The sequence below is a fragment of the Limanda limanda genome, chromosome 8, assembly GCF_963576545.1.
Source record: "Limanda limanda chromosome 8, fLimLim1.1, whole genome shotgun sequence".
NCBI lineage: Eukaryota > Metazoa > Chordata > Actinopteri > Pleuronectiformes > Pleuronectidae > Limanda > Limanda limanda.
Window position 1 is genome coordinate 27,242,673 of NC_083643.1, and position 23,633 is coordinate 27,266,305.

A 23,633-nucleotide genomic window follows, 5' to 3' on the forward strand; every position below is an offset into this window, starting at 1 on the left:
CCTCCACACAGTGTGGCATCAAAGGCAGCTGCTTTTACGGATCAATGGCAGCTTCTGTTGACACCGGAAGTGCCTCTGCGAGCTACCGCTACCACGGTCTGAGCTTGCCCTCACACCCTGGAAGTGTCGGGATGGATGTTTACAGTAGTTTTTTAAAAATGTTTTTTCTATCTGCAGCCTAAAGTCTCCGTGTGTTATGTTAACCTTATGTTACAGAGCTAGCACACAGTACAGTAGGCGCTCGGTTTTAACGTTTCAATGTTATTTAGGTTATTTATGGAACCGAGCGGAGTAGCTTTATCGCTGAGTTTCTAGTGACATGTTCTGGAACAATGTGTTTAACGCTGAACATCGTCCCGCATTTATGTGGAGCCTCAGCTCCCAGGCATAGACGGTCTATGTTACCTTACTAGCTAACCAGCTAACAGCAACATCTTGTAGTTAGCACCGAGCTGTCTGCTCAGTTGTTGGTTAAATCTCTACAAACACGCTAGTGCCAAGATGCCAGCTGCTCTTGAGTGGGACAAAGTGACGGGAATTGACCCCGCGACCCTCCTCGACTGTGATAAAGACCAGGTGGACGAGGTCTTCGACATGTTCATTATGGTAACAGTCCACACTCCACACAAGTTGTAAATTCACATAACCCCCAACTACACATGCTTCTTAAACCTGCTGTGACTTGTTGCTCAAATAAAGACCACGTTCCTGCAAACCCTATATCACTGTTCAGGGGGTTATATCTCATTCCTCCTTGCAAGATCGATCTATCAGATAGTTTTGCTTCGACCTGTCCCCTCCATCTGTGGTCACTGTTGAACTGAATGTGTCACACAGCAGCCTTACATCAGCATAAAGCTATCCTTGACGTTAATGCAGATGAAAAATGTGAGTGCTGTCTGTCATTTAAACTTCAGTGAGTCCATGACACACTCTCACGTTTTGGTCTAAGTGCTCTACATTTGACTATCCAGACATGATCTGGTGCACTGGTGATGAATGAAATGGTTGTTTAATTGAAATGCTTAAAAGTTTGCTACCTTTTCCCCTAAATCTTAGATGCTGATTCTCTGGTTTCTTTATTTCCCTTTTTTCCCCTTTATCTTGTCCTGAATAATGTTGTATGTTTTCGTCTGGGCACATAATCTGCATCACACAATAATAACAAAAAATCAAACAAATGTTTTCCTTCACAGACACAAGACTGGCAGCTCAAGAATAAAACTACTGAGACCATTCTTCATCTCCTTCAAACGTTTCAGGCCATACTCAAGGTGTTTAATCTTGTATTGCTATATACTGATCTACACCATTTATATTAACAACCAGCATTGCATGCATATGTATATCAAGAAGCAAAATATAAGTTTGACCAAGTGACTTTCTCTCACTCTGCCTTTTAGATGAAGAATGGGGAACTTGCCGTTTCTGTCAAATTCCTCGAAGACGCCGGGGTAGACCATGCTAGAACTGGTCAGTGCACACAGAAAGTCAAAATGTTTCATATGTTTAATGTAGCTAAGAAACATCACCATGTACTTTATTGACTGTGACTTCTGTACTATAGTAAATGAACTCCATGACAAGTTGTTCAGGCTGGAAAAGGAGCGCAAGGTAACACACCACACATGTCTGTCTGCCTGCTGGTTTTGTTTCACTGTAATGTATGTTTGCATATAGCATGATATCCAATCTACTTTATTCATTGAGCCACTGAGGATCAATGCCACCCGAATTATTCATTTGAAAAGAGAACACATTAATTTATAATCACACTTCATGATGCTTTACTTCCGGCAACAGTGCCAAATCTTTTAGCCAGTCATATTGTGTAACTCTGCCTCAATGGGATTGGTTGTGGCGACTATAAGACAGCACATAAGAAGATTATAGCTAATTCCTTGTGTGCTCACAGCCAGTGATTCTAGTTTCTGCTTGGTAATTAAGGTGTGTATATCATCAGAATTTGCCTTTCCATGATTTGCTTTGCAACGAAAACAGTTAATTCTTGTTAAATACATTGCAAATGATAGTGTTTGCATGTGGTATCATTGTAAACACATGGAGGTGAGACTAAGAGGTTTCTTGGGGGGGGTTCTTTGGGTGTTTATAATGTCTTGTCTCCCGTCCATTCGGCTCAGCACTCCGGCACCGGGCCAGACTCCCGCTTTCTGAGAGATGAGATTCGGCAGCTCGAGACCCAGCTGGCACAAAAGGAGAACGACTTGATCCAGTTGAATAAAGAAATGGTCAAAGAGAAGAAAACCAGCGAGGAGGTATGGGCATGTTACCCACAAGTCCATTGTTAGTGTTAGACCATGGATTTGTTGCTGAGTCCTTGGCTGACCTACAACTGTGAATTAGATTGTTGTTGTTGCTTTGTGTTGTTTGCAGAAAAAGATAGTGCCATTGGGTTACATTCAACTGAATATAATTATTTATATATATATATAGATATTGATTTTTATAAAATTAGAGGCTCATATATTTATTATTGCAGTTATTTGAATAATAAGTGCAATACTCTTACTCTAGTAAGACATTGTTCATTATTGTCAGTTTCCAATGAAGTATGGTTAATACTCCCAGTTCAAATGGGTGCAACAGCTGTTAAATATGCATCTAGTGTGGTTTTTCCTGTGTTGATGTATTTTATACCCTTTTTTATTTGTTCCAGTTGCTCGTGCGAGCAGAAGAGGCTGAGGATGAGGCCAGGAAGCTGAAAAGAGAGGTATGTTAGCTGGCACTGCATCATACACATCTTAAAGCTTTCTGAAAATATCTCTTCATTCATCATCTCAACCTCATTCAATACATAGTGTAACCTATCCATTTTTTTACCTAACATTGTTTGTTCACGTTAATGCCTTCTCAAAATCCATCGTCTTTTCTCATCTCTTTCTTTTCCATTGGGGTAGATTAAAAGGCTTAAGAAGAAGGTAAGACATATAGGTGGTGTCGTTACATAGTACTTGGTTTCAGTTATTCACAAGCCACAGAATTATATGGCCCTCTGGAAAAGGTCAGGGAGAGTTTAAGGTGACCAGGGGAGTGTGTCAGATAGGTTGAAAACATGTGTCGGATTCGGATGAGATAAGATTAGATTCAAAGCATAGAGGTAAGTATGAACAGTAGATGTTTCATTTATATGCAGTAGATGCTTTATACAATTCTATACCAGTGTGCATTTATTAAGAGTAACATGAATGTAGTTGTAGTTGTGTGTAGTTTCCTCATGCCCCAGTTACAGTGACAGTAGATTTGGTAGTTGTAGAGTCCATTTGAAATGTATAGAACAATTAGAATTGAAGGGTTGTCAAAAAAAATCCAAATACTGTACAAGTTAGACATTTCACTGTTCTCCTCCAAAGGCCACTGGCCTGATTTAGCTATCAGCAAATTTTCTATCCGCAGTCCTTGGGCAGGTACACACTAAATCTAAAACCAGATTTATTAATTTTAATGAGGCCTGAAACAAATTATTATTCCTGTCATATTTCAGTCTGGCAAATTTTTTCCTTGATTAATAGACTAATAACTTCTGACAAGAAGACGGAGGCCAAGATGGCAGCTTTAAAAAATTGCTTATTTTGTTAAATGAATGGTCCAAACATTACATTACATTACATTTAGCTGACACTTTTATCCAAAGCGACTTACAATAAGTGCAATCAACCATGAGGGTACAAACCCAGAACAAGGAGAATCAAGAAAGTACAATTTCTTAAAAAAAGCAAAACGTGCCATTTAAGTGCTACTAAATTGTTAGTTTTAAACTTGTATTCAAGGTATATTCGGAAAATGTGTGTTTTTAGTTTGCGGCGGAAGATGTGTAAGCTTTCTGCTGTCCGGATGTCCATGGGGAGCTCATTCCACCATTTAGGAGCCAGGACTGCAAACAGTCGTGATTTTGATGAGTGTTTAGCTCGCAGTGAGGGAGCAACAAGCCGATTGGCAGATGCAGAGTGAACGGGCTGGGGTGTAACGTTTGACCATGTCCTTGATGTAGACTGGACCTGATCCGTTTGCAGGACGGTACGCAAGTTCTAATGTTAGGGAACGTAGGGATATTCAGAGTTTTGCATTTTCTTGCATACATTTAAAAAAAACTTCAACAATATCTAAATCATAGTATGGCTAGATTACTGTACGACCACAGGGGCACTGGATCCAGTTTCGTGTCTGAGAGTAATCATGTCCTTACTGTACCACCACACAGAACGAGCAGCTCCACCAGGATGTGGACTTCTATCGTGGAGAGCTGGACCAGAAAGAGTCTGTCCCTTCCAGAGATGAGAGCGCTGAGACTCAGAGAAAGCTCAACTCTGCCAATCGCCAGCTCTACCAGTGCTTAGAAGATCTTCAGGTACTTGGATATCAATTTTTTCTACTATAACAACTGGTGGATGATTCAGGTCTTGTAATATAGCTATGCTTGAGTCTTTTGGAATCCCAAAACATGCAAGATAGGACTATTTTATTTTAATAATAAATCAATGAATAATAATATATTTTAATAATAATTTTTTCCGTCTATTTGGCTTTCATCTGTTTTCAAGACATGCTCTTTGTGCGACTGATTTGCAGTTTGCAAAGTTATGCATCTACAAATCAAGTTATCTTTGATCTAATTCTTTGTTTCCATTAGCGACTAGAGGATGAAAACTTGTACCTAAAGACACAGAATGAGCAAATGCAGAAAAGTCTGGAAGAGTCGGTGAGGGAGATGGAAACGATGACAGACGAGTACAACAAGATGAAGATTGTTGTGCAGCAGACCGACTCCATCGTGGACCAGCTCAGGAAAGAGAGGGATCATGCAAAGCTTCAGGTAAAGACCCTTTTCAATAAATTACTTTGTTTGTTCTGTATTAGGTGACCACTCTAAATCTGTGTGTGTGTGTGTGTGTGTGGGGGGGGAGGAATCCCATCTTTTTGTGTGTTTCCTATGCAGGTCAGGGAGTTAACAGATAAGATCCATGCCATGACTGAGGAGGATGACCCAATTATGGCTGCAGTTAATGCCAAAGTGGAAGAGTGGAAGGTGGGTGTCATTAAGAAATGTCTAAAGCTCCCAATAAGGAACATATCCTATGTTTTTCTAATTCAATTCACTTTTACTTATGTAGCACCAGATCAAAACATATATATCGCAACGCACTGCAGAGCCCTTACAGTATTAAAGAAAAAACAATCTCTTTAAGCCAGGTGTACGTAAAACATACATGTTATGGCAGATGAGCTAAATATATTAAAAGGCACGATAGCAGGAACTCATTCTAAGAAACCCAGAGATCTTTTAATCCACATTTTATGCTTTTCAACTAGGAAATCAGGGCTTAATGTAGTTCCTGTGTAACAAACCTAACTGGGATGGGATTTTCTGAAGCTTAAGGAACTATCTGGGTGATGGTTTTTCCCTAGTGAGTGAAGTCCCCTAAGGCCAATCCATTGTGTATACAGATTCAGAGTGAGCAAACACTGGTTGCAATTGTGTCAATGCAGTCATGGTGTAAACCAGAAAGATACTACTTTGGATACTAAGAAAGGGGAGAGGACACTTTGTTCTTTTCCATCTCTGTGGGTTTCCTTTGCAATATCCGTTCAAACGCCGCCTTCACACGTGTCCCTTTTTTCTAAAGTGAACAGAGTGCTAGTGCTGGGATGGTGCTAATGCCGGTTCAACCTGTAAACCTTTTAAGAATCAGTTTGGTTTTCAATGGACAAGAGCCACTGTAGAGCCACGACATTCCGTCACCATATACATGACTGTTGACGTTTGACCGTTCAACTCTATAAATTAACCCATGAACTGGCACTCATGATATTTTCTATTGAGTCATATATATCCATTCATTCATTGAATGCATACTTGCCTGTTCTCTTCTATTTCTCGCATGTACGAGCGTGTGCTGACACAGTGAAGTGACAACCCTAATTCAAAGTTGTGGTGGTCTTATTGGTCATCATAATTCTCCCCCCCAGCCTCTGACATAGGTGATTCTGACTTCTAGACCAGCAACGAGTTGGGGCCACTCTAGAACCAGTTTTTCTTGCCGATAACTCTTTTTCGGCTTTCAAAACACAAAGAACTGGTCCTAGATTAGGCACTGGGCTTATTATTGCTGCAATTATGACTCATTGAAGTGTGCACTTAATTATTAAAGAAAATAAACTGCTGCTGCTACTGCTGTTAATACAGTGAGTGAGAGAGTTAGAAAGAATGGAGCCTGAAATATAAAAAGATCTAATTCAAAGGTGGAGCCAAAAAAATAATTGGTTCACACTGTTAGAATGTGAGGGAACTTGTTGTGTCGCCTGTTCATATTTTAATCATCCAAAACGGATACCTGTGATGTCCTCGATCTATACAATTTAACAGAATTTTATTTATATGTTTGTGTTTGTACTGGGATGATTCAGTTATTTCGGTCGATCTAATACTTGACTCAGTTCAGAACAAAGATCCAAGATCATATATCTATAGATTCTATATCAGCTGATCAGTCATCGAACCCTTGTTTCCTCCTCCTTCTTCCATGTGCGTTCATCCATCGCGCAGTGTCACCTTAGTATTTATTTATTTAGGGCAATCGGACCTATTACGTCACACATCAGTGGATCCTAACCTCCACTCTGGGGTATGATTTTGCAGTAGAAGTTTGAAAGTGAATAGTTTTTTCTTTAGTTCTTTATTTTTGTGAGTGATCTCTAGTGTGCTCTGTGCCCTCTGTGGACCTGATGGCACAGTCACGTTGACTGCATACACTTTACACACACTCATCCGTAATGATACAGGCACAGTATTAGAAGATAGTATTAAAAAATATGAATTTCTTGGCTCTGAAATGCGCAAATTTTGTATTTTATAAATCCCAACGTTTGCATGAGAAGTGGCGTACGCATGTTTCAGGCCCGTTTTGTGCATACTTAACGGTTATAAATGAGGCCCTTGAACTGTCACAAGTGAGTTGGCTCTTTTGTTGACCTTCAATTCTGCTGACCTCTTCCTCAGAGGGTGCTCTCTGGGAAGGATGAAGAAATTCTCGCGTACCAGCAGATGATCCGTGATCTCAGGGAAAAGCTGCGTTCAGCCCAACTGGACTTGGACAAAAGCAACATTATAGCCCTGCAGCAGGTCTGGTTCGTTTGTATCTCTTGCTCTCTCTCTTTCTACCTCTCTCCCTTTCTACCTCTCTCCCCTTTCTTTCTCCCTACATAAGTACATACATACAGATAGATGTGTATATATATATGTATATGTATATATACATATATATATGTATATATATGTATGCGTGTGTTTTTTATTTTATTTGTTATCATTTTTTAAAAGGTAGATGATGTATATATATTTGATACAAATATATATATTTTTATAGATAGTTAGTTAATGATGTAGAAGTCTGTATAGAGTGTATGCATACAGTTGCAATCAGAAATATTCAACCCCCAAAGATTTTAAGGATTTATCAATTAAAGTTGTCAGAATCTTGCTCAAAGATCAAGAATCTTGCTCAAAGATCAAGATTCTTGCTCAAAGAGCAAGATTCTGCTCAAAGAGCAAGATTCTGCTTCGGATGACTTCTTTATGAGTTTCATCAATCTTGCTCAAAGATCAAGATTCTGCTCAAAGAGCAAGATTCTGCTTCGGATGACTTCTTTATGAGTTGAGTGATACAGAAAATCAACACGAAAATTGCATGATTTAGTATTTGTGTGTAGCAGTATATTTTGTTAAGATAGCCATGTCAAAATTATTCAACCCCTATATAATATTGTTGTTTTTAAAGCTGACTCACAGTTTTTTTTGTCCTAAAGTGGAATTGAAACATAATTAAGCCTTTGAGAACTCTATACTGAGCCTTCATTTGCTTCAGCTGTGATGCATATATAAACCCCACCCATGAAGGTATTCAAGGTGAGTTGCAATCATGGGAAAGACAAAGGAGCTTCCACAAAAGCTGAGAGGAGATTATTTCATCACACCTCTTGGGTATAAGAAGATTTCCCCAAAAAATTATATTCCAAGAGACACCATTGGGAGCATTGTAAGGAAATTTTAAACTTATGGAGCAGCTGCAAACCTAGCTGGCCTTGGAAGAAAGCCCAACATTTCATCAAGGTCCCTCAATAGTCAGAACAACTCAGATAAACCCCTGTGTGACTGCAAGACACCTACAGGATGACCTGATGAAGGCTGTAACAAGTGCTTCAGTGGCAACTATAAGACGTGCAATGAATTCAAAAGGACTCCAAGACGAACTCAGCTCTTGACCACAAGGAACAACCAAAGTCGACTAGAATATGCCAGGAGGAATTTGGATAAGACGACTGAGTTTTGGGTGACAGTTCTCTGGACTGATGAAACCCAACTGGAACTGTTTGGACGTATGGACCAGCGGTATGTGTGGCGTGCAAAAGGACAGGCTTATGACCAGAAGAATACCATCCCCAAGGTCAGGCTTGATGATGGGTCATTGATGATGTTGGGCTGTTTTTCTGCGGCAGGAACTAGCAATCTTGATCGTGTACATGGCATCATGGATTCTCAGAAATACCAGGCCATTTTAAAGAGGAATGTGATGCCTTCTGTTGACAAATTGAACCTTGGTGATCATTGGACTTTCCAGCAAGACAATGATCCAAAGCCCATCGCCAAGTCAACCAAAGCTTGGTTGAGAAAAAGATCCTGGAACGTCCTGGAGTGGCTTTCTCAGTCACCAGATTTAAATCCGATTGAAAATCTTTGGTGGGATTTAAAGAAGGCCGTTGCAGCACAGAAGCCATCAAACATCACTGAGCTAGAGGCTTTTGCACGTGAAAAATGGGCAAAGCTTCCAATCGAGAGGTGTAAGAAGCTTGTCTGCACCAACCGAAAACGTTGGTTAGAAGTTATAAAAGCTAGAGGATGCGCCACAAAGTACTGAAGCTGGGGGTTGAATTTTACTGCATATACACATTTTTCATTTGAACTTCAAAGTTAAGTCAACTTCTGTTGTCAAAATAACTAAAATACTTATAAATTAATATCTTTTGTTGTTTGATGAGGTTTTTTGTCATTTCTTGTCATTATCTGTCATCAACATCACTATAATGTCTATTGAGGTGAGGGGGTTGAATATTTCTGATTGCAACTGTATACTATATATTGATTGCACATATCCTGATAATCTTGAAGGGCTTGAAACAGCTGTAGTTTGACATTGACATAAAACATACCCACCATGTATATGGGAAAAAAAATAAACATTTACTTGACCTATTTCTTGGCGTCATCACAGGAAGTGGTTTTAAAGACACAGTTGAACATAAAAAGAAAAGCTGCATGACATGAGGGGGCAGGGGAATACTGACTCTGTGGTAATTGTAATTGTATGTTCTTCCAGCGCTCTGTCTTTTTTTTCCTACTCTCTTTGATTTCTCTTGTTATATTTTATGAACCTGACTTTCCTTCTGCTGCCCTGGGCCAGGTCATATATGAACTCTGTGCTGTAAGTTTCATTTGTCATGTGCCTCTTACCTCCAGCTTCCCCCCTTTTTTCCATTTCATAAACGTTCTTAATGAGGAAAGTGCCAATAATTCAGTGTGACACAGCCATGCTCAGTCTCGCACATAAAGTCTCATGATTTTAAATTGTTTCCCTAAAGGCTGTTCAAGAGCGGGATAACCAAATCAAGATGCTGAGTGAGCAGGTGGAGCAGTACACAGGGGACATGGAGAAGCATACCCTGCTCATTGAAGACCTGAAGACGTCCACAAAGAGAGACAGAGGTGGGTGGATTCCTGCTTAATATTCCAGCCCGAAAAACATTCTAAACCAAAAACAACTGTAATGAAGTCAGCCAATGTTCTCTCTGAAATGATAATAACACTCATTATTTGACTACTGACTGTCTTTTCTCAATTTTGAACTGCAAACAAATTTGTAGAGATAATTGAAAGTCTAAGAATTAAACTCCTGATGACATAATTTTCTGTCCCCTGGTTCTATTAATGTAAATAAGAACAACTACAAAACGTAAGGAGATCAACAAATAGTTTGTATTTACAGTATATAGCCACAGTCTAGTATTCATGACTATTCAAAGCGCTTTACAGTGCAGCTTTATTTTACCCATTCATGCAGACATCCTTACAGTGCACTTATGCACAGCACTTTCTTTATCACTCATAATTCATAATTCAAAGCACAAAGGGGCAAGTTGGGGCTCAGTGTCTTCCCCACGCAGAATGGGGGGAGACTAGGACCAAACCGCTGACATCCTGGTTAGTGAATGACCCACTTCACATTCTGAGCTGCCCAGTTGAATTAGCCAAGAACACTGCCAAATATTCTCTGTTATCAGCTTCTCAAATGGAATGCTCTTCTATGTTTAATGCTGACGTTAGGGCATTATCTTTGGTTTTCTACAAAACTTGGGAATTCTCATGAACATTTTATTAAATATTTTATAATAATATTAATATATATATATTTATATATTTCATTTTAATGATAACAGGTTAATTGTTGATACTTTATGATTTATAATATTGCCCAACTTAGCATTTCGCCTGACCTCCACTGAGAATTTTAGCATATTTCAGATTATGCTTTTGGTTTTACGGCCCCACAACTTCACTGTCTGGTTCAGTGTCACTGTTAATCCGCATCTTTCCACTTGCAGCAGGCAGCTGTTAACAGCACTAAAGCTTGCCTGAGTCTGTAACTTTGCTTTTTAATTAAGTTTTTAATTTAGGTAATTTTTAATTAGGTAAATCAGGTAAATTGCTCTATTATTATTATTGGAAAATATTCTGCCATCACCAGATGGTCACTGTTGTCTGCAGTTAAAGGAATCATTTATTTTTCTTGTTCCAGGCTTACCCTCAACCACACAGCAGAGGAAGATGGAGGAGCTGAAGTCTAAGTTAGAAGAAGCAGACACCCGAGCAGTGGAAGCAGAGCTGGCCGTAAAGCTGGCAGAAGATCATGCTGAGGAAAAAGACAAAGCACTCATTGAGGCCTCAAACCGCTTGAGCCAGTATGAGTCTGTAAGTCTATTGATACCAGATCCTTCCCCTTAGCTTGCATCAAAGATTGTTTTAGCCCAAATCAAATTTCTTAATACTTAAATTCCCAGAAGCAAAGTTTATGTTTTTTCCCCCTTGTCCATTCTCACTTTTAACATTGAAATCACTATGTGACCATGGTGTGATCAACATGATTTTGGGTGTACAAGCAAGTGTTTGTCTGTCACCATGTCCAATGACATTACCAAAAAGCCTGTGAGTCGGTTAACAAGGAAATAAAGGAAGTAAGGCAAGGGTTCTTTTTGAAGGACGAGTAACCACAGCTCCATATCTGTATTACAGGGAACTTATGGCCTGGAATCTGCCATTGCGGAGATCAAAGAGTGTAAGAATCAAATAAGAGTGAGAGATTGTGATGCAGAGGCCATGACCAAAGAGATCAACCACCTTGAAATGAGAATCAATGACCTCATTGATGAAAATGAGGATCTCAGAGAAAGACTTGGTGAGATTTTGGTTTATTTTTATTTCTGTTCCCACCTTTTTATCTATTAATGCAACAATGATTGACCTAGATTAGTGAAATACATAGTTATTTAATTTATTTGCATCTTTTCCATAACTCCAAAGGTCTGGGACCAATGCAGAAGGTGGATCTGACAGAATTCAGGAGAGCCAAAGATCTCAGGCGTCGTCAGTACAAAGCAGAAAACCAAGTCCTAACCAAAGAGGTAAGGTGGAACTACAGTAGTTAGAAAACAACAGTTTTTTTCTTAGATCCTCTCATGTCACTACTTGATTTTTTTTACCTCTAGATTGAACGGCTTGAAGAGGAAAGACTGGAACTCAAGAAACAAGTTAGACGCATGGTGAAGGATGGAGGTGATGCCCAAAGCATGGAACAACATTTTGCCTTGAGATATCACTTAATCACTTTTGTTAACATTGCGAAATAGGGCACTTTTCAACATTCTTCTTGATTTCTCAGAGAATAATTCCTACATCTAGATGAAAAATTCAATTTGATTTAGATCTGAATAAAAATCTAGATCTAGTGAATTTATATTTGGCTTCATATGATGAACCTTGGGTCTAACATATGTTTTTTTAGCAGAATACTTGCTGAGGGCCATTCTAGTTGTTTTTGAAGGGTTTAACAGACCTAATATTAGTCCATATTAATATTTTCCTGCTTCTTATATGTTAGTCACAATCCCTTGTTCCGCAGGGATCGCACCATCAAAGTCACTTCTGGAAGAAGACATCAGACCCAGCAGAAGTGCACTGCAAAGCAGCTCCCACACAAATGAAGAGATCAGACGCAAGGTAAGCTCCTGACTCCCAACACGCACACATGCGTCGTTTCTCCATGACTTCATAGGGCATTAGATTGACAATTTGTTTTACTCTTTTACTTTCATTTATTTGGTGGAAACCTGATAAAGTGATCAACCGTTTATATGGAGTAAATTGCTTAGGACAGAATTGTCAAATACCAATGCTGCTTCAATAATTCACTTGGAGTGATCAAGTAATACGCTTGCAGTGTTCATTTCGGGTCTTTTCATAAACGTTTTTTTTTTTTTTTTTTTTTTTACAGTTTTTACCAATTTTTCTGCTTCTGTCTGTCTGTGTCTGCACACTGTCAACCAAATGGAGCCAAACCGAGTGTGCTCCGCCATGTCCTCCGGCTCTATTTACATTGCCTAAGTTAGCAAAGTCTGTTTACAGATGTGTCCGAACACACTGTTTGTGTGTTTGAGTGCATGTGTGTGTTAACGCGAGAGAGAGGGGAAGAAAGCGAGCTGAGTTATGAAAGCGCAGCTGTGAAGAAAGATTTGACTTATTTAAGAAAAGTACTGATCATTATGTGGTGATCAGTGTTGATGCTGTGGCGTCATTTCAAGCAAATCAATGTTTAAGCAGAACCAAATCATTGTGTCAGTGCACAATGTGATGTCACCATTATCTTAAAAACCACTGTTACTTTTCCCTCAAGTTCTAGGACTATCGTACAGAGACTACGCAATTTGGTTATAGTCATTAACCGCTTATAGTGATCAATATGACATAGATTTTTGCAGAACGTATTGTACATTACATAATGTATACTATTGCGGCCCACATTCAACTCACTGATATTGGAGGAAAACAGTAGAGTTTCCTGTGTTGCATACATTCAAGGGTTTGAAAAACAGGAAGCTTCTCAGACATTTATTAAAAGATATAGAGCATCTCAGTTTTTAAATAAAACAAACTGATAAGCAATTTGAGAATCAATTAATCAGATACTAAATCAGCTACTTCAGAGTTTACTATTACTTAAACAAGTTTTTTACCCCCAAAATACACTTGTGAACAGACCTATAAATGTTTGAGCTTCACAATTTTAACATTTTTAATGCTTTCACTTTTGTTTGCAGAATGAGTACCTAGAAAAAGAACTGCGCAAAAAGGACCAAGAGCTGGGAGTCAAAGGGTCTCAGTTTCAAGTCAAATGTAAGTACAGGCCTGCTATGCATCTGAAGTTGAAAACCTCAGTCAGTTCAATTACTGTGTCTGTGTAATTACATTACCCTTGAATATATTTCGAGGGTATCTTTTTTCTAAGTAAAAATGTGTCGGTAGATTAAATACCCTAGTTGCCACAGTGTGGCTGATATTGTTGATTCATGTACAAACTTACAGTGGAAGAACTGTCAAAAGTGAAACAAGATCTTGAGGTTGTGCTAAAAGACGTCCTCCAAACCATGAGGATTAATCAAGAGGCAGCTCCATCTGATGGTGCCATCGATATTGCCAATCTGGAAAGGGTAGCTAATGTAAGTATGTCCCCTGCACTACATCTAATGCTAAATATCACATTTATCCATTTTAGATATTTTCCTTGGACTTTTCGAGCAGTCGACCACAGGTTATATTTACAAGACTGTTACCAGCTATTATCTCTCACTCAAAACTGGACTTGACCCAACCTGTCTAGTCCTGCGACTACTCATAATGGTAATCAAACACAGCAGCCTAGTCCTTAAACACTCATACAGACTGTTTTTATGTAGAGTTAGCATGGTGTCTGGTCTCACTTTTTCTGCCATTTTGTATGAAGCACTGTCCCATTAAGATGTGCAAAATACTTGGACCTACTGTAGATGTCATGCTACGTGACACAAAGTTTTGAGGAACCTGAATTACATCACTGCTCAGTGTAATTTAGTAGGAAACCTATGTTCCAACTCTCACTTATGGTCATTTGAAACTGACCAAAAGGATACAATCGTTATTACAAGCGGTGGAAATTAGTTTCCTCCATAAAAGTGTCAGGGCAACGTGGAGTACAGCTGAATAGAAACCAGGTACCCGACTCGAGAACTCACTGGAGGGATAATAGATGCGCCTCAGAAATCCATACTAGGACTTGAAAAAGTTTGTCGGGGGAAAGGGACATCTGGAATACTGCTTAGTCTGCTACCTTGAGGAAGAAAGTAGATGGATGGATGAATGGACAGACACATCGATTCTCAGTTTGGGAATGAAACTACGGGATAAACAATAAAAAATTATTATGGCAACTAATCAGACTTGATAATTTACATATTACTGAGCGTACCAAGGCGTATGACACACATCTAGCCTCTTTCTCCAATAAGCCATCAGTCTGCCTTATTAAAGCAGAATGGGAAAATTATTATGGATTTCCAAATCCACAGTTTCATTCAGCAGAATTGCACATGTCAAGGATTCTGCAATCTGGAGGTTAACAGTATCACCCATCTTGAGCTAGTTACACTAGTTTAACTTCTATCCTAGGCATGATTGAACTAGTACAATACACATGCAGTTAGAAAACAATAAAGCCTGTGTAATGTGTATCCATCTATTGTCCTCCACTTATGTGGTCCAAGTATGGTATCCCAGACATCCGTCTCCCAAGCCATACTTTACAGGCACAGAGAAGGCATCCGGACTTGATGCCCGAACCACTTCAACTTTACCCTTTCAAGGTGAAGGAGCAGCGGTTCTACTCAGAGCTACTCAGGATGTCTAACCTCCTCACCCTGTTTCTAAGGCTGAGCCCAGACACCTGACAGACTAAACTCATTACCACCACTTGTATTCTTGAGTTATTTCGGTCGTTAGCCAGTTCTGGAGACAATAGGTGTGATGTGTAATATTTACAGAATAATTAGTTTGCCCTAACTTTAAACTCAATATTATTGTTATTATATAGAATTATGTATGTTATAAAGTTAATTGTAAAATTTAAATGACTTTTGTTTTTGTTATTGTTCGCAGTGGCAGTGGGTTTGAGTATCACGCTTCAGTACAGTGTTTTTACAGTTAGATGTGCTGCGTTGAAAACAATGGGCATACTCCCCTCCCAGGTATTTCAGTTTCTTGGTGAGGCAGAGGGCTGGTCACATAGCAACTAAACAACAAATTCGGTAAGGCAGTAAAAAGTTGAGAGCTGTGTGACTTTTGGTGGATCATGGTGCACTGTGAAAGTACAAGAGATCTTTTTTACTTGTATTTCCCTCTCCTGGAAACAGCATCAGACCGGTGTAGCACAAGAGGAAGTAGCGAGAAATACCCACAATCACAACTAGTGATATTAGTGTGATATTTGCTGTCAGTGGTGTGATTTCGAGCAAAATCTGTTTATTTTATGTACAAGTCTAAACAGTAAGTGAATATGATAGTGGAGGAGCTGTGATAAGGACACTTCAAATGATCCTTTCTATTTTACAAACAGGGTTTATTTATCATCCAATATTTATGTTTGTTTCAATTGAGATTCAACTGTCATCTTCTTCCACAGGCAATTGATGTCAACATGAGTGGGCAGTCTGAGTCAACCCTGCACCTCAAGCCCCAACTACATCAGCTCTTAGGAAGAAACGTAGAACTGAGGCGGGAACTGAAAATGGCCCGGGAGGAGGCCACAAGCAGCTTTGGTCAGCTCGCCAGAGCAAAAGAAAAGGTACATCCAGACCAGGGCCATGTACAATATGAACAGGGTACTGGCTATGCATTGCCCCTCTGATGCTTTTCATTTGATAACAACACAAACTAAATTGAGGATTTCAAACCCTATTGTTAGCTGACACCAAACATTGCCTTGCTGCTGCTCTGCAGGGTGCTCGATTCACATGCGTGAATTGTGGCGGCTCAAGTTTCTCATGCATGAGAAATGCTACAACAAGCATGCTACAACACATAAATATCATTTGACAGGTTTTTCAAAGTCAAGCCGCCATTGAATGCTGGTTATTCAAATCCAACTCCAAATGCTTTCAACTATGTGTCGCAACTCTCTTTTCGAAATCCAAAGCATGAATATTTCACATGAAAGAATGTAACCACGCACAATTTTCTAATTTACATAATGAAGATTGATAGACACGTTGTACAGTCTCTGAGAGCAATTAGCATAGCTGGAATATTTCTTTAGAGAGCCAGTGTTCTCTGTGTTTAACATGTGTTGCTTCTGTTTCCTATAATAGTAGAAATGGGGTAAAGAATCTTTTCATCTTGCATTCAGTTTCAATGCAACACAACTGAGTATTTTCTGAGTATATCCAGAGGACAAATCAACACAATGTTTATTGGATCTCTCCTCTTAGAATCTGAAAGGCTTGTCATGTATAAAAGGCTTTCCTTTAGGCAGCTATCAAGCTAATTTAGAAGTTCTTATTCTGTTATGCTACTTTGCGTTTTTTGTGTGTCTTTTGTCTGCCCCCCCCCCCCCCCCCCAATTTCCTTGCTCCTCGCTTGCTCTTGAATACTGTTTTACATTTTATTCTCATTTCTGTGTTTATTAGTTTGCTCGGTTTTAGTGATTTATGTTTCACAAAAATGTATTTGAATGGGACTTGCATTTTTATGACTACCACCTGATGCCTACAATACTGTTTGTCTTTGTTTGAAGGACAAACAGTATTGTATGCATCAGGTGGTTGACAATGACTCTTGCTTAGCAGTTTATAGTAATGCTGTGTTATTGTTCAAACTTGTTCTGAAACTTATTGTGTAACTGCTGTTACACAAATAACATTACAAATAACATAAGCAGAAATGGGTATTGAGGTAAAAAAAATGTCTGTGCTTCTCAGGTGAGACAACTGGAAGGTGAATTGGAGCTGCTTAGGAAGTCAGGATACAGTGGACTAGCTCTCCGACCTCTGACCCTCCCTGAGGGCCTGGAGCCCAGTAGCACTGAGGTCATCAGTTCCTTAAATGAGTATGTTGTTCGACTTCTTCAGGTCAGTCTTGCCATCTTCTGAAAACCTGCACGAAAAAGCCTAAATATAAATCAACTACATCTCTTGACTCTTGACAATTAAATAATAATATTTCAATGAATCAGGAGCTCAAAAACAAGGAGAACCAAAGCAAGAAACTTGAAACAACAATGGAGGAATACAAAGAGAAGTTTGCTGTTATCAGCCACCAACAGGGACTCCTCTATAAAGAATACCTGAGGTGGGTAACAAGAAAGTTTCTCACAAGTTAATATGGGGTTTGTGACCTGAAGTGCAAAATTTAAAATTGTCTTTTATTAGGGGCCAGGCGGATTTGCTGCCATTCCCTTTTATCAATGTTTTTATTGTGTGTTTTTATCACTCAGTGAAAAGGCTGAGTGGCAGAAGGAGAAACAGACATTTGAAGATGTGAAGGACAAACTAGAGGAACAGAAGCAGGTGGACGCTGTTAAAATCCAAGAGTTCAACGTAAGTCAGACCAAAAAAATGTTAATGGAACTTAAAGGCTGCAAGGTGCACTGCATTTATGTGTCTCTTACGCATAAAGTGCTTTACAGTCTGAAATATTCACACACACACAAAGACACACATGAAAACACTTAAAAAACTGCAATATGGAACTGAATCTATTACAGATAAATCTCTCCCAATCTCTTATGTCCATGTTGTTGTGTGTCCGTCTGATGTTGTCTTCTAACTTGCTGAACATGAAAAACGTGTAGCAGGAACAAACCAGTGACCTGTCTTCCAGTTAAAAATATGACGAGACCCCTGAGAATCTAGGATGGCACAGAATACCTTACGAGAAGAATGATTTGAGTTTTGACCTTTTGGTTTTTTAATGCCTTTGTAAAACCAGTGAAAGATATACTGCTGTGCCTCATTTTGCTTATTTTACCTCATGTTGACTCCCCCATTGAAATTTCACGGTGGATCAAACCGTTTCATTGGTGCATGTATCTATTTCAACCATCAGGAGCTGCTAGACACGCTTGAAAAGGATCCAGTGGAAGTCCGGAGACAATTGAGCGAAGCGTTGCGAAAGTTGACTGTGCTGAAGGTGAATGAGAAGAAACTGACACGGCGCTACACCACCCTGCTGGAGCAGGAACAGCACATGCGCAAGGAGAACAACAAGCTACAGGACGACAGCATCCACATGCAGGCTTCTGTCACTCAGAGGATAGGCTATCTGCAGAGATACAAGGTACAGAGAATCAAGCAAAAACAATCTTATAACCAAACAAATTGACCTAATACTGAAACCAATTCTCACATAATCTACCCAGAGTTGAAGAGCAGTTTTCTCTTCTTTTTTTTAAGTGAAGCAGCCAGTTTTATCCAACGATAATGTGTTAAGTGAAAGTATGTGGTGTTTGGTCTTAAATATCTTCCTCTAATGACTGATAACTTCTTGAATAAAAGAAATGTGCAGGTGCAAAAGAAAAAAACCCTGCATTTATCATAATTGACTGAGCCTAATATTATTTTCATACTGGATATTAAAATGTAAAGAACTTCTGTTATACATAAATTATAATATTGATCAACTTGAGGCCATTTTAACTATTTTAGAGATTTTAGGTTTTAGAGATTTGGAAAATTTAGACTCTAATTTAGGGTGACCACAAGTCAAGTTAAGCCGAGAACATTTCAATTAGAGCCCGATCAATAATAAGTTTACAGATATCATCAGCTGATACTAACCAGACATATTGATTTTGAAATTTTACGAAAACTTTTATCTTGCAGAATAAACTATGCAGAAAAGATGAGCATTTACATTTTACGTACAAATATTATGTTTATTTTCTTAATTCTCGTTATAAATATTTAGTTGTATTTTTTTTCTATTTATTGTTATATACAATCATGGTTTAACTGTAAAATATCAAGCCTCATTTCATTTCTTACATTTCTATAAAAGTTTTTGAGTAAGACATCATAGGAATCATCATTTTTTTATATTTTGGCTGATATATTTATATTTAAGTTTAAATGTTTCACTCCCTAATACTGGCATCGGCATCTGCCCCAATATCCATATTAGTCGGGCTCTAATTTCAATGACCTGTCACAGAACAAATGCTGCAGAAAATCTTTGTAGATTTTTGTGGTAAATATTGTAAATTTTAAAAAGGAATGTAAAAGTAACACTCCTTTTTAAACATCACAAGCAAAGGTCGCGTTTGGCTTACCAACATACACTGCTCTTTGTTTTGTCCACAGGAAATGGCTTCATATCAGATAACAGCACTGCAAAAGGCCTTGGATGATAGTGTGCCCTCATCAAACCTGGAGAAGGCTAACAAACAGTACACAGAACTCACAGTCAAGTACAGAGACATGCTGCAGAGGGACAGCTGCCTCATACAGAGAACCACCAATCTCGAACATTTGGAGGTATTAAAACATGTCAGTCATTTCATCTTCAATATACTTACATTTGTAGTTGAATAATAGTAAAGATATTTCTTTTTTTTTTCCTGCCTCAGAGTGAGAATGAGTCTCTCCGGGAGCAAATCTCTGCCATGAATAAAGAGCTGGAGATCACTAAGGAGAAAATGAATACGTTGGAGCAAGCATGGGAGAACATCAGTTCAACTGGTAAAAGGGGGATAGTGCTCATTATATCAAGTTCAGCCTTTTGTATTTAATTGAATGTCTTTATATTGTGTTTTTTTAAATGTCGTTTAGTGAAAGTCAAACAGCATTAGAGCGCTGAAGCACATGTGCTGTGTATAATGTGTGAGCGAAGAGGCGAATATAACATTTTCCTGCTGGGTCTGCAGCAAACTGCAGCATGGCTACACGCGCAGTTTAACCTGGACCCACGATGCCTGCTTTGCATTCACTTGTCTTTCACCATTTTCATTCCTGTGGGCTTCAGAAGACAATGCGTGTTATTTTACAAAATTAAGTTCTGGCTATTATTCTTATCAACATACAGTCGGATAATGTTTCAATATTCCTGTTTATAAAAAAGTATACTCAGTAAAATTACGTCATAAACAAATTTGCCATCAGAACTCCTACAAATATAATCTGGTCAGCATCGGCTGCATCAGCAGCGTTTAATTTGGACTAAGAATAGGTCTTAATTGCTTTGATGCAATATAAGAATTGTTTAGCTCAACACCCAGCCATGATATCTCTAATGATGTTTTCTACTTAATCAGGAGGCGAATATGGTATGGATAAGGCAAGCAAGGCATTGGCCAACAATGAAATGGTATCTACTGCCAGACGAATCACCACTCTTGAGATGAAGGAGCTGAACGAGAGGCAGAGAGCGGAGCATGCCCACAGAATGTTTGAACATGTGAGGAGCTCCCTCAGACAAATGGAAGAGCGCAACTTAGAGCTGGAGTCCAAGTTTGCAGAGGTAAGGAGATTCAAGAAAGAAGACTGATGACTTTCTCTCACGCAAGGGCGTCAATGTGATTGTTTTTTCAATAAATAGTGCTTCATGATAAAGGCCACAAAGTTCCCGCATACACCCAGAAACGCAGTCTTGTGATAAATACATTATTTGTTTTGGTTTCTACAAATGAAGAGTAATTTTTATGCGATAGCGTGATGGGAATAATCATCATTTTGGTTTATACATAAATTCCAAAAACAACAACGCTACTCTGCTACAAGAGTGTCTGTGCCAAATTTTTAGTCATTAAGAGCAGTTTTTCCAAGAATTCCTAAGTCCAAGAATTTTATCAAGCAATAATAATATTATTTTTCCTCAGTTGACTCGCATGAACGTAGATGTCCAGAGGATCGAGCGGGAGCTGAGAGATGAGCTGGCAGACAGCATCAGTAAAGCTGTGAGTGACGCTGATAGAGCAAGGATCACAGAGCTGGAAAGGGCCGAAGCCGAGCTCCACATCGAGGTTTCTAAGTAAGTTTAACAATCTGCAGGCCTGAGATAAATCATTAATGTTCTCATTAGATTGAAGTTGCAGTCGTAGAATAATGTTGGAAATATGTACATGTGAATGATATGAGAAGAGATGTTTAGTAAGGTCATAGCAGTAGAATGAAGAATTTGTGTGTTAATGAAAAAGCTGTAAAAGATAAGCTTGTCCAGGTCACATCAGGAGAATATCTCCAATGTGTCTCAAGTGACCACTTGATCTCACATATGTCATTACCCTGCACGCCATCCGTGTTAAATTTGTGTGCGTGCATGTGTATGGACATGTGTGCAAGCCTTTTACCTAACTTGGCGGGATTACTACTCTGGGGGATATCTCCAACTTTTGGAAAAGATCGTCAAAAAACTAGAACTTGGTCAACAAACTTTTTTAAAGATACTTCCACAGATAACAGAGATAATCTAAAGTCCTAATCAGATATTGATCATACCTCTGGATTCTTTAGGACTTAAAAACATGACCTTAATGTTGTGTAGATCAGAAAATCATTTTTGACAACCTGGTAGATAGGCTACATCATGTTATCACTATGAAGTCAGAAAATGCCATTTAGTGGAGCAATGTATTAACTTTTGCGATCAATAAGATTAGAGACACTGTATAGCTTTTTTAGATTAAACGCTCTACCGCATCATATGGTATATTTACATCATGATGACATCATCATGAAATGGACCTATTACATCTGCCAAGGAGGTTGGGGGCAGAATCCAATATTTTACTTTCTTTAGCATTGCGAGATGGGAAGTTCTCTGAGAAATTCTCTGAGAATTATGAGGGAATCTTGATGAAATCTAAAGATGGGTTGATTGTTAATGTTTTGTATGTGTTGGTAGGTCTTTGCATGGGCTTGTGTGTCTGTGTTTGTGAAAGAGTTGTTTTGTGGCACCAATTAAATCAATGGATATGAAACATTGTAGTGTTCATTATGTATCCAGAGGACGTCAGCTGAGTAGATGGTTCTTCAGTGTGGTGCCTCTAGCTTGTATGAATACAACAAGACTGCTTGATATACAATATTTATCCTCAGATACTCGACCACTACTGACAACTATCCATCAATTCATTGACCTTCAGTTATGCTACAAAGTGTTTATTCTAATCTATGCTGCAAATAGCCTTATCTTTCTGATGTTCTCCTTTACACGTGGCATGTATTGCACTTCTGTCTGTCCTGGGAGAGGGATCCCTCACATGTGGCTCTCTGAGGTTTCTACGTTCTATCACCCTGTTCAAAGTTTTGTTTAAGTAGTTTTTCGTCACTCTTGTTGAAGGTCAAGATGTGCAGAGGATGTCACTCCTTGTTAAAGCCCTATTAGACAAATTGTGAATATGGGTTTTAAAAATAAATTTGGCTTGATTTATATGTCACCATTCTTTAATTTAGTTTCATGGTTGGAAGCTGTTACACTTGCCTTTTCACTCCTGTAAGTGTTGCGAGTCAGTTTAAACATTAGGTCTAATTTTACATTTCGTTAAGTATGTAATATGTGTGTTTTGTTTTTTTTCCCTCTTTTTTTGCACAGGCTTCAAGGGGTGTCTGATGTGGCTGTGATGCAGGCGTCTGCTCTACAAGCGAGACAACAGTCCAATCAGAGGGAGGTAGAAGTTCTGAGGAGACAAATAATGGACTTCCAGGTAATTGTTTAAAAAAATGTATTCAAACAAAGTGTTTACTCTTGCCAGTCAAGTCAGCAGTATTAAGATTAGGTAAATTCTATGATCTACTTTAAATTAATTTGACTTCAGTTTGAGTACGTTAGGTACTTAAGAATGTGTGAAAATTCATATTATATTATAGTATAATCATTATTGCAGAGGTGAATTTGTATACTTAAGGAATCCAAACACACACAAACCTGTTTGTATAACAGACTGTAAATACTGTTCATTAGTATTTGTGAGTTGTGTGAAAACCTTGGTCTTCAGTATTGTCTCTGTCCCTCAGTCCCATTCAGATGAGAAAGCCCTCATTGCGAAGCTCCACCAGCACATTGTGGCTCTGCAGCTGAGTGAGTCCGCCGCCTTTGCCAAACTGGAGGCTACAACCTCTCACATTCACAAGTTGGAGGCCTACAAGCTGCGTGCTGAACAGCGACTGGATGCCAGTGAGCGCACTCTGTTCCTCGCCCGCCAGGAGGGCAGAAATCGCTCCAAGCACCTGCGGCAGACCATCCAATCACTACGGAGGCAGTTTGCCGGAGCGCTGCCGCTCCCCCAGCAAGAAAAGTTCTCTGTGACCATGATGAACCTCCAAGAGGACAGAGCGAAAGCCCGGGAGGAAAAGAGGAAGGCGGAGAAGGAGAGGAGAAGAGCAGAGGGCAGGGCTGAGGAGCTGGAACTGAGGATTCGAGGGCTGGAGGAGCTCATCTCAACACTGAAGGATGTGAAAGGAGCCCAGAAGGTTAGTTTTGAAAATTGTTG

At 39.1% G+C, this 23,633-nt stretch overlaps 1 protein-coding gene across 1 annotated transcript in view; it reads left to right on the forward strand.

Moving 5' to 3' along the window:
• The first annotated feature begins 288 nt into the window (after nt 1–288).
• Nucleotides 289–23,633, forward strand: part of cep290 (centrosomal protein 290) — a 45,858-nt gene continuing 22,513 nt past the window's right edge. Inside the window, exons 1-29 of the mRNA XM_061077123.1 lie at nt 289–606; nt 1,197–1,274; nt 1,404–1,473; nt 1,568–1,614; nt 2,142–2,276; nt 2,678–2,731; nt 4,220–4,366; nt 4,649–4,831; nt 4,955–5,044; nt 7,016–7,138; nt 9,652–9,775; nt 10,866–11,038; nt 11,360–11,522; nt 11,648–11,748; nt 11,833–11,899; nt 12,246–12,343; nt 13,441–13,516; nt 13,706–13,839; nt 15,834–15,995; nt 17,128–17,277; nt 17,382–17,497; nt 17,643–17,745; nt 18,254–18,484; nt 19,507–19,680; nt 19,773–19,884; nt 20,457–20,662; nt 21,021–21,172; nt 22,736–22,847; nt 23,158–23,613. Coding sequence (XP_060933106.1) covers nt 502–606; nt 1,197–1,274; nt 1,404–1,473; nt 1,568–1,614; nt 2,142–2,276; nt 2,678–2,731; nt 4,220–4,366; nt 4,649–4,831; nt 4,955–5,044; nt 7,016–7,138; nt 9,652–9,775; nt 10,866–11,038; nt 11,360–11,522; nt 11,648–11,748; nt 11,833–11,899; nt 12,246–12,343; nt 13,441–13,516; nt 13,706–13,839; nt 15,834–15,995; nt 17,128–17,277; nt 17,382–17,497; nt 17,643–17,745; nt 18,254–18,484; nt 19,507–19,680; nt 19,773–19,884; nt 20,457–20,662; nt 21,021–21,172; nt 22,736–22,847; nt 23,158–23,613 — 3,942 coding nt within the window. The 5' untranslated portion in view covers nt 289–501. The remainder of the gene's footprint in view (nt 607–1,196; nt 1,275–1,403; nt 1,474–1,567; nt 1,615–2,141; nt 2,277–2,677; nt 2,732–4,219; nt 4,367–4,648; nt 4,832–4,954; nt 5,045–7,015; nt 7,139–9,651; nt 9,776–10,865; nt 11,039–11,359; nt 11,523–11,647; nt 11,749–11,832; nt 11,900–12,245; nt 12,344–13,440; nt 13,517–13,705; nt 13,840–15,833; nt 15,996–17,127; nt 17,278–17,381; nt 17,498–17,642; nt 17,746–18,253; nt 18,485–19,506; nt 19,681–19,772; nt 19,885–20,456; nt 20,663–21,020; nt 21,173–22,735; nt 22,848–23,157; nt 23,614–23,633) is intronic.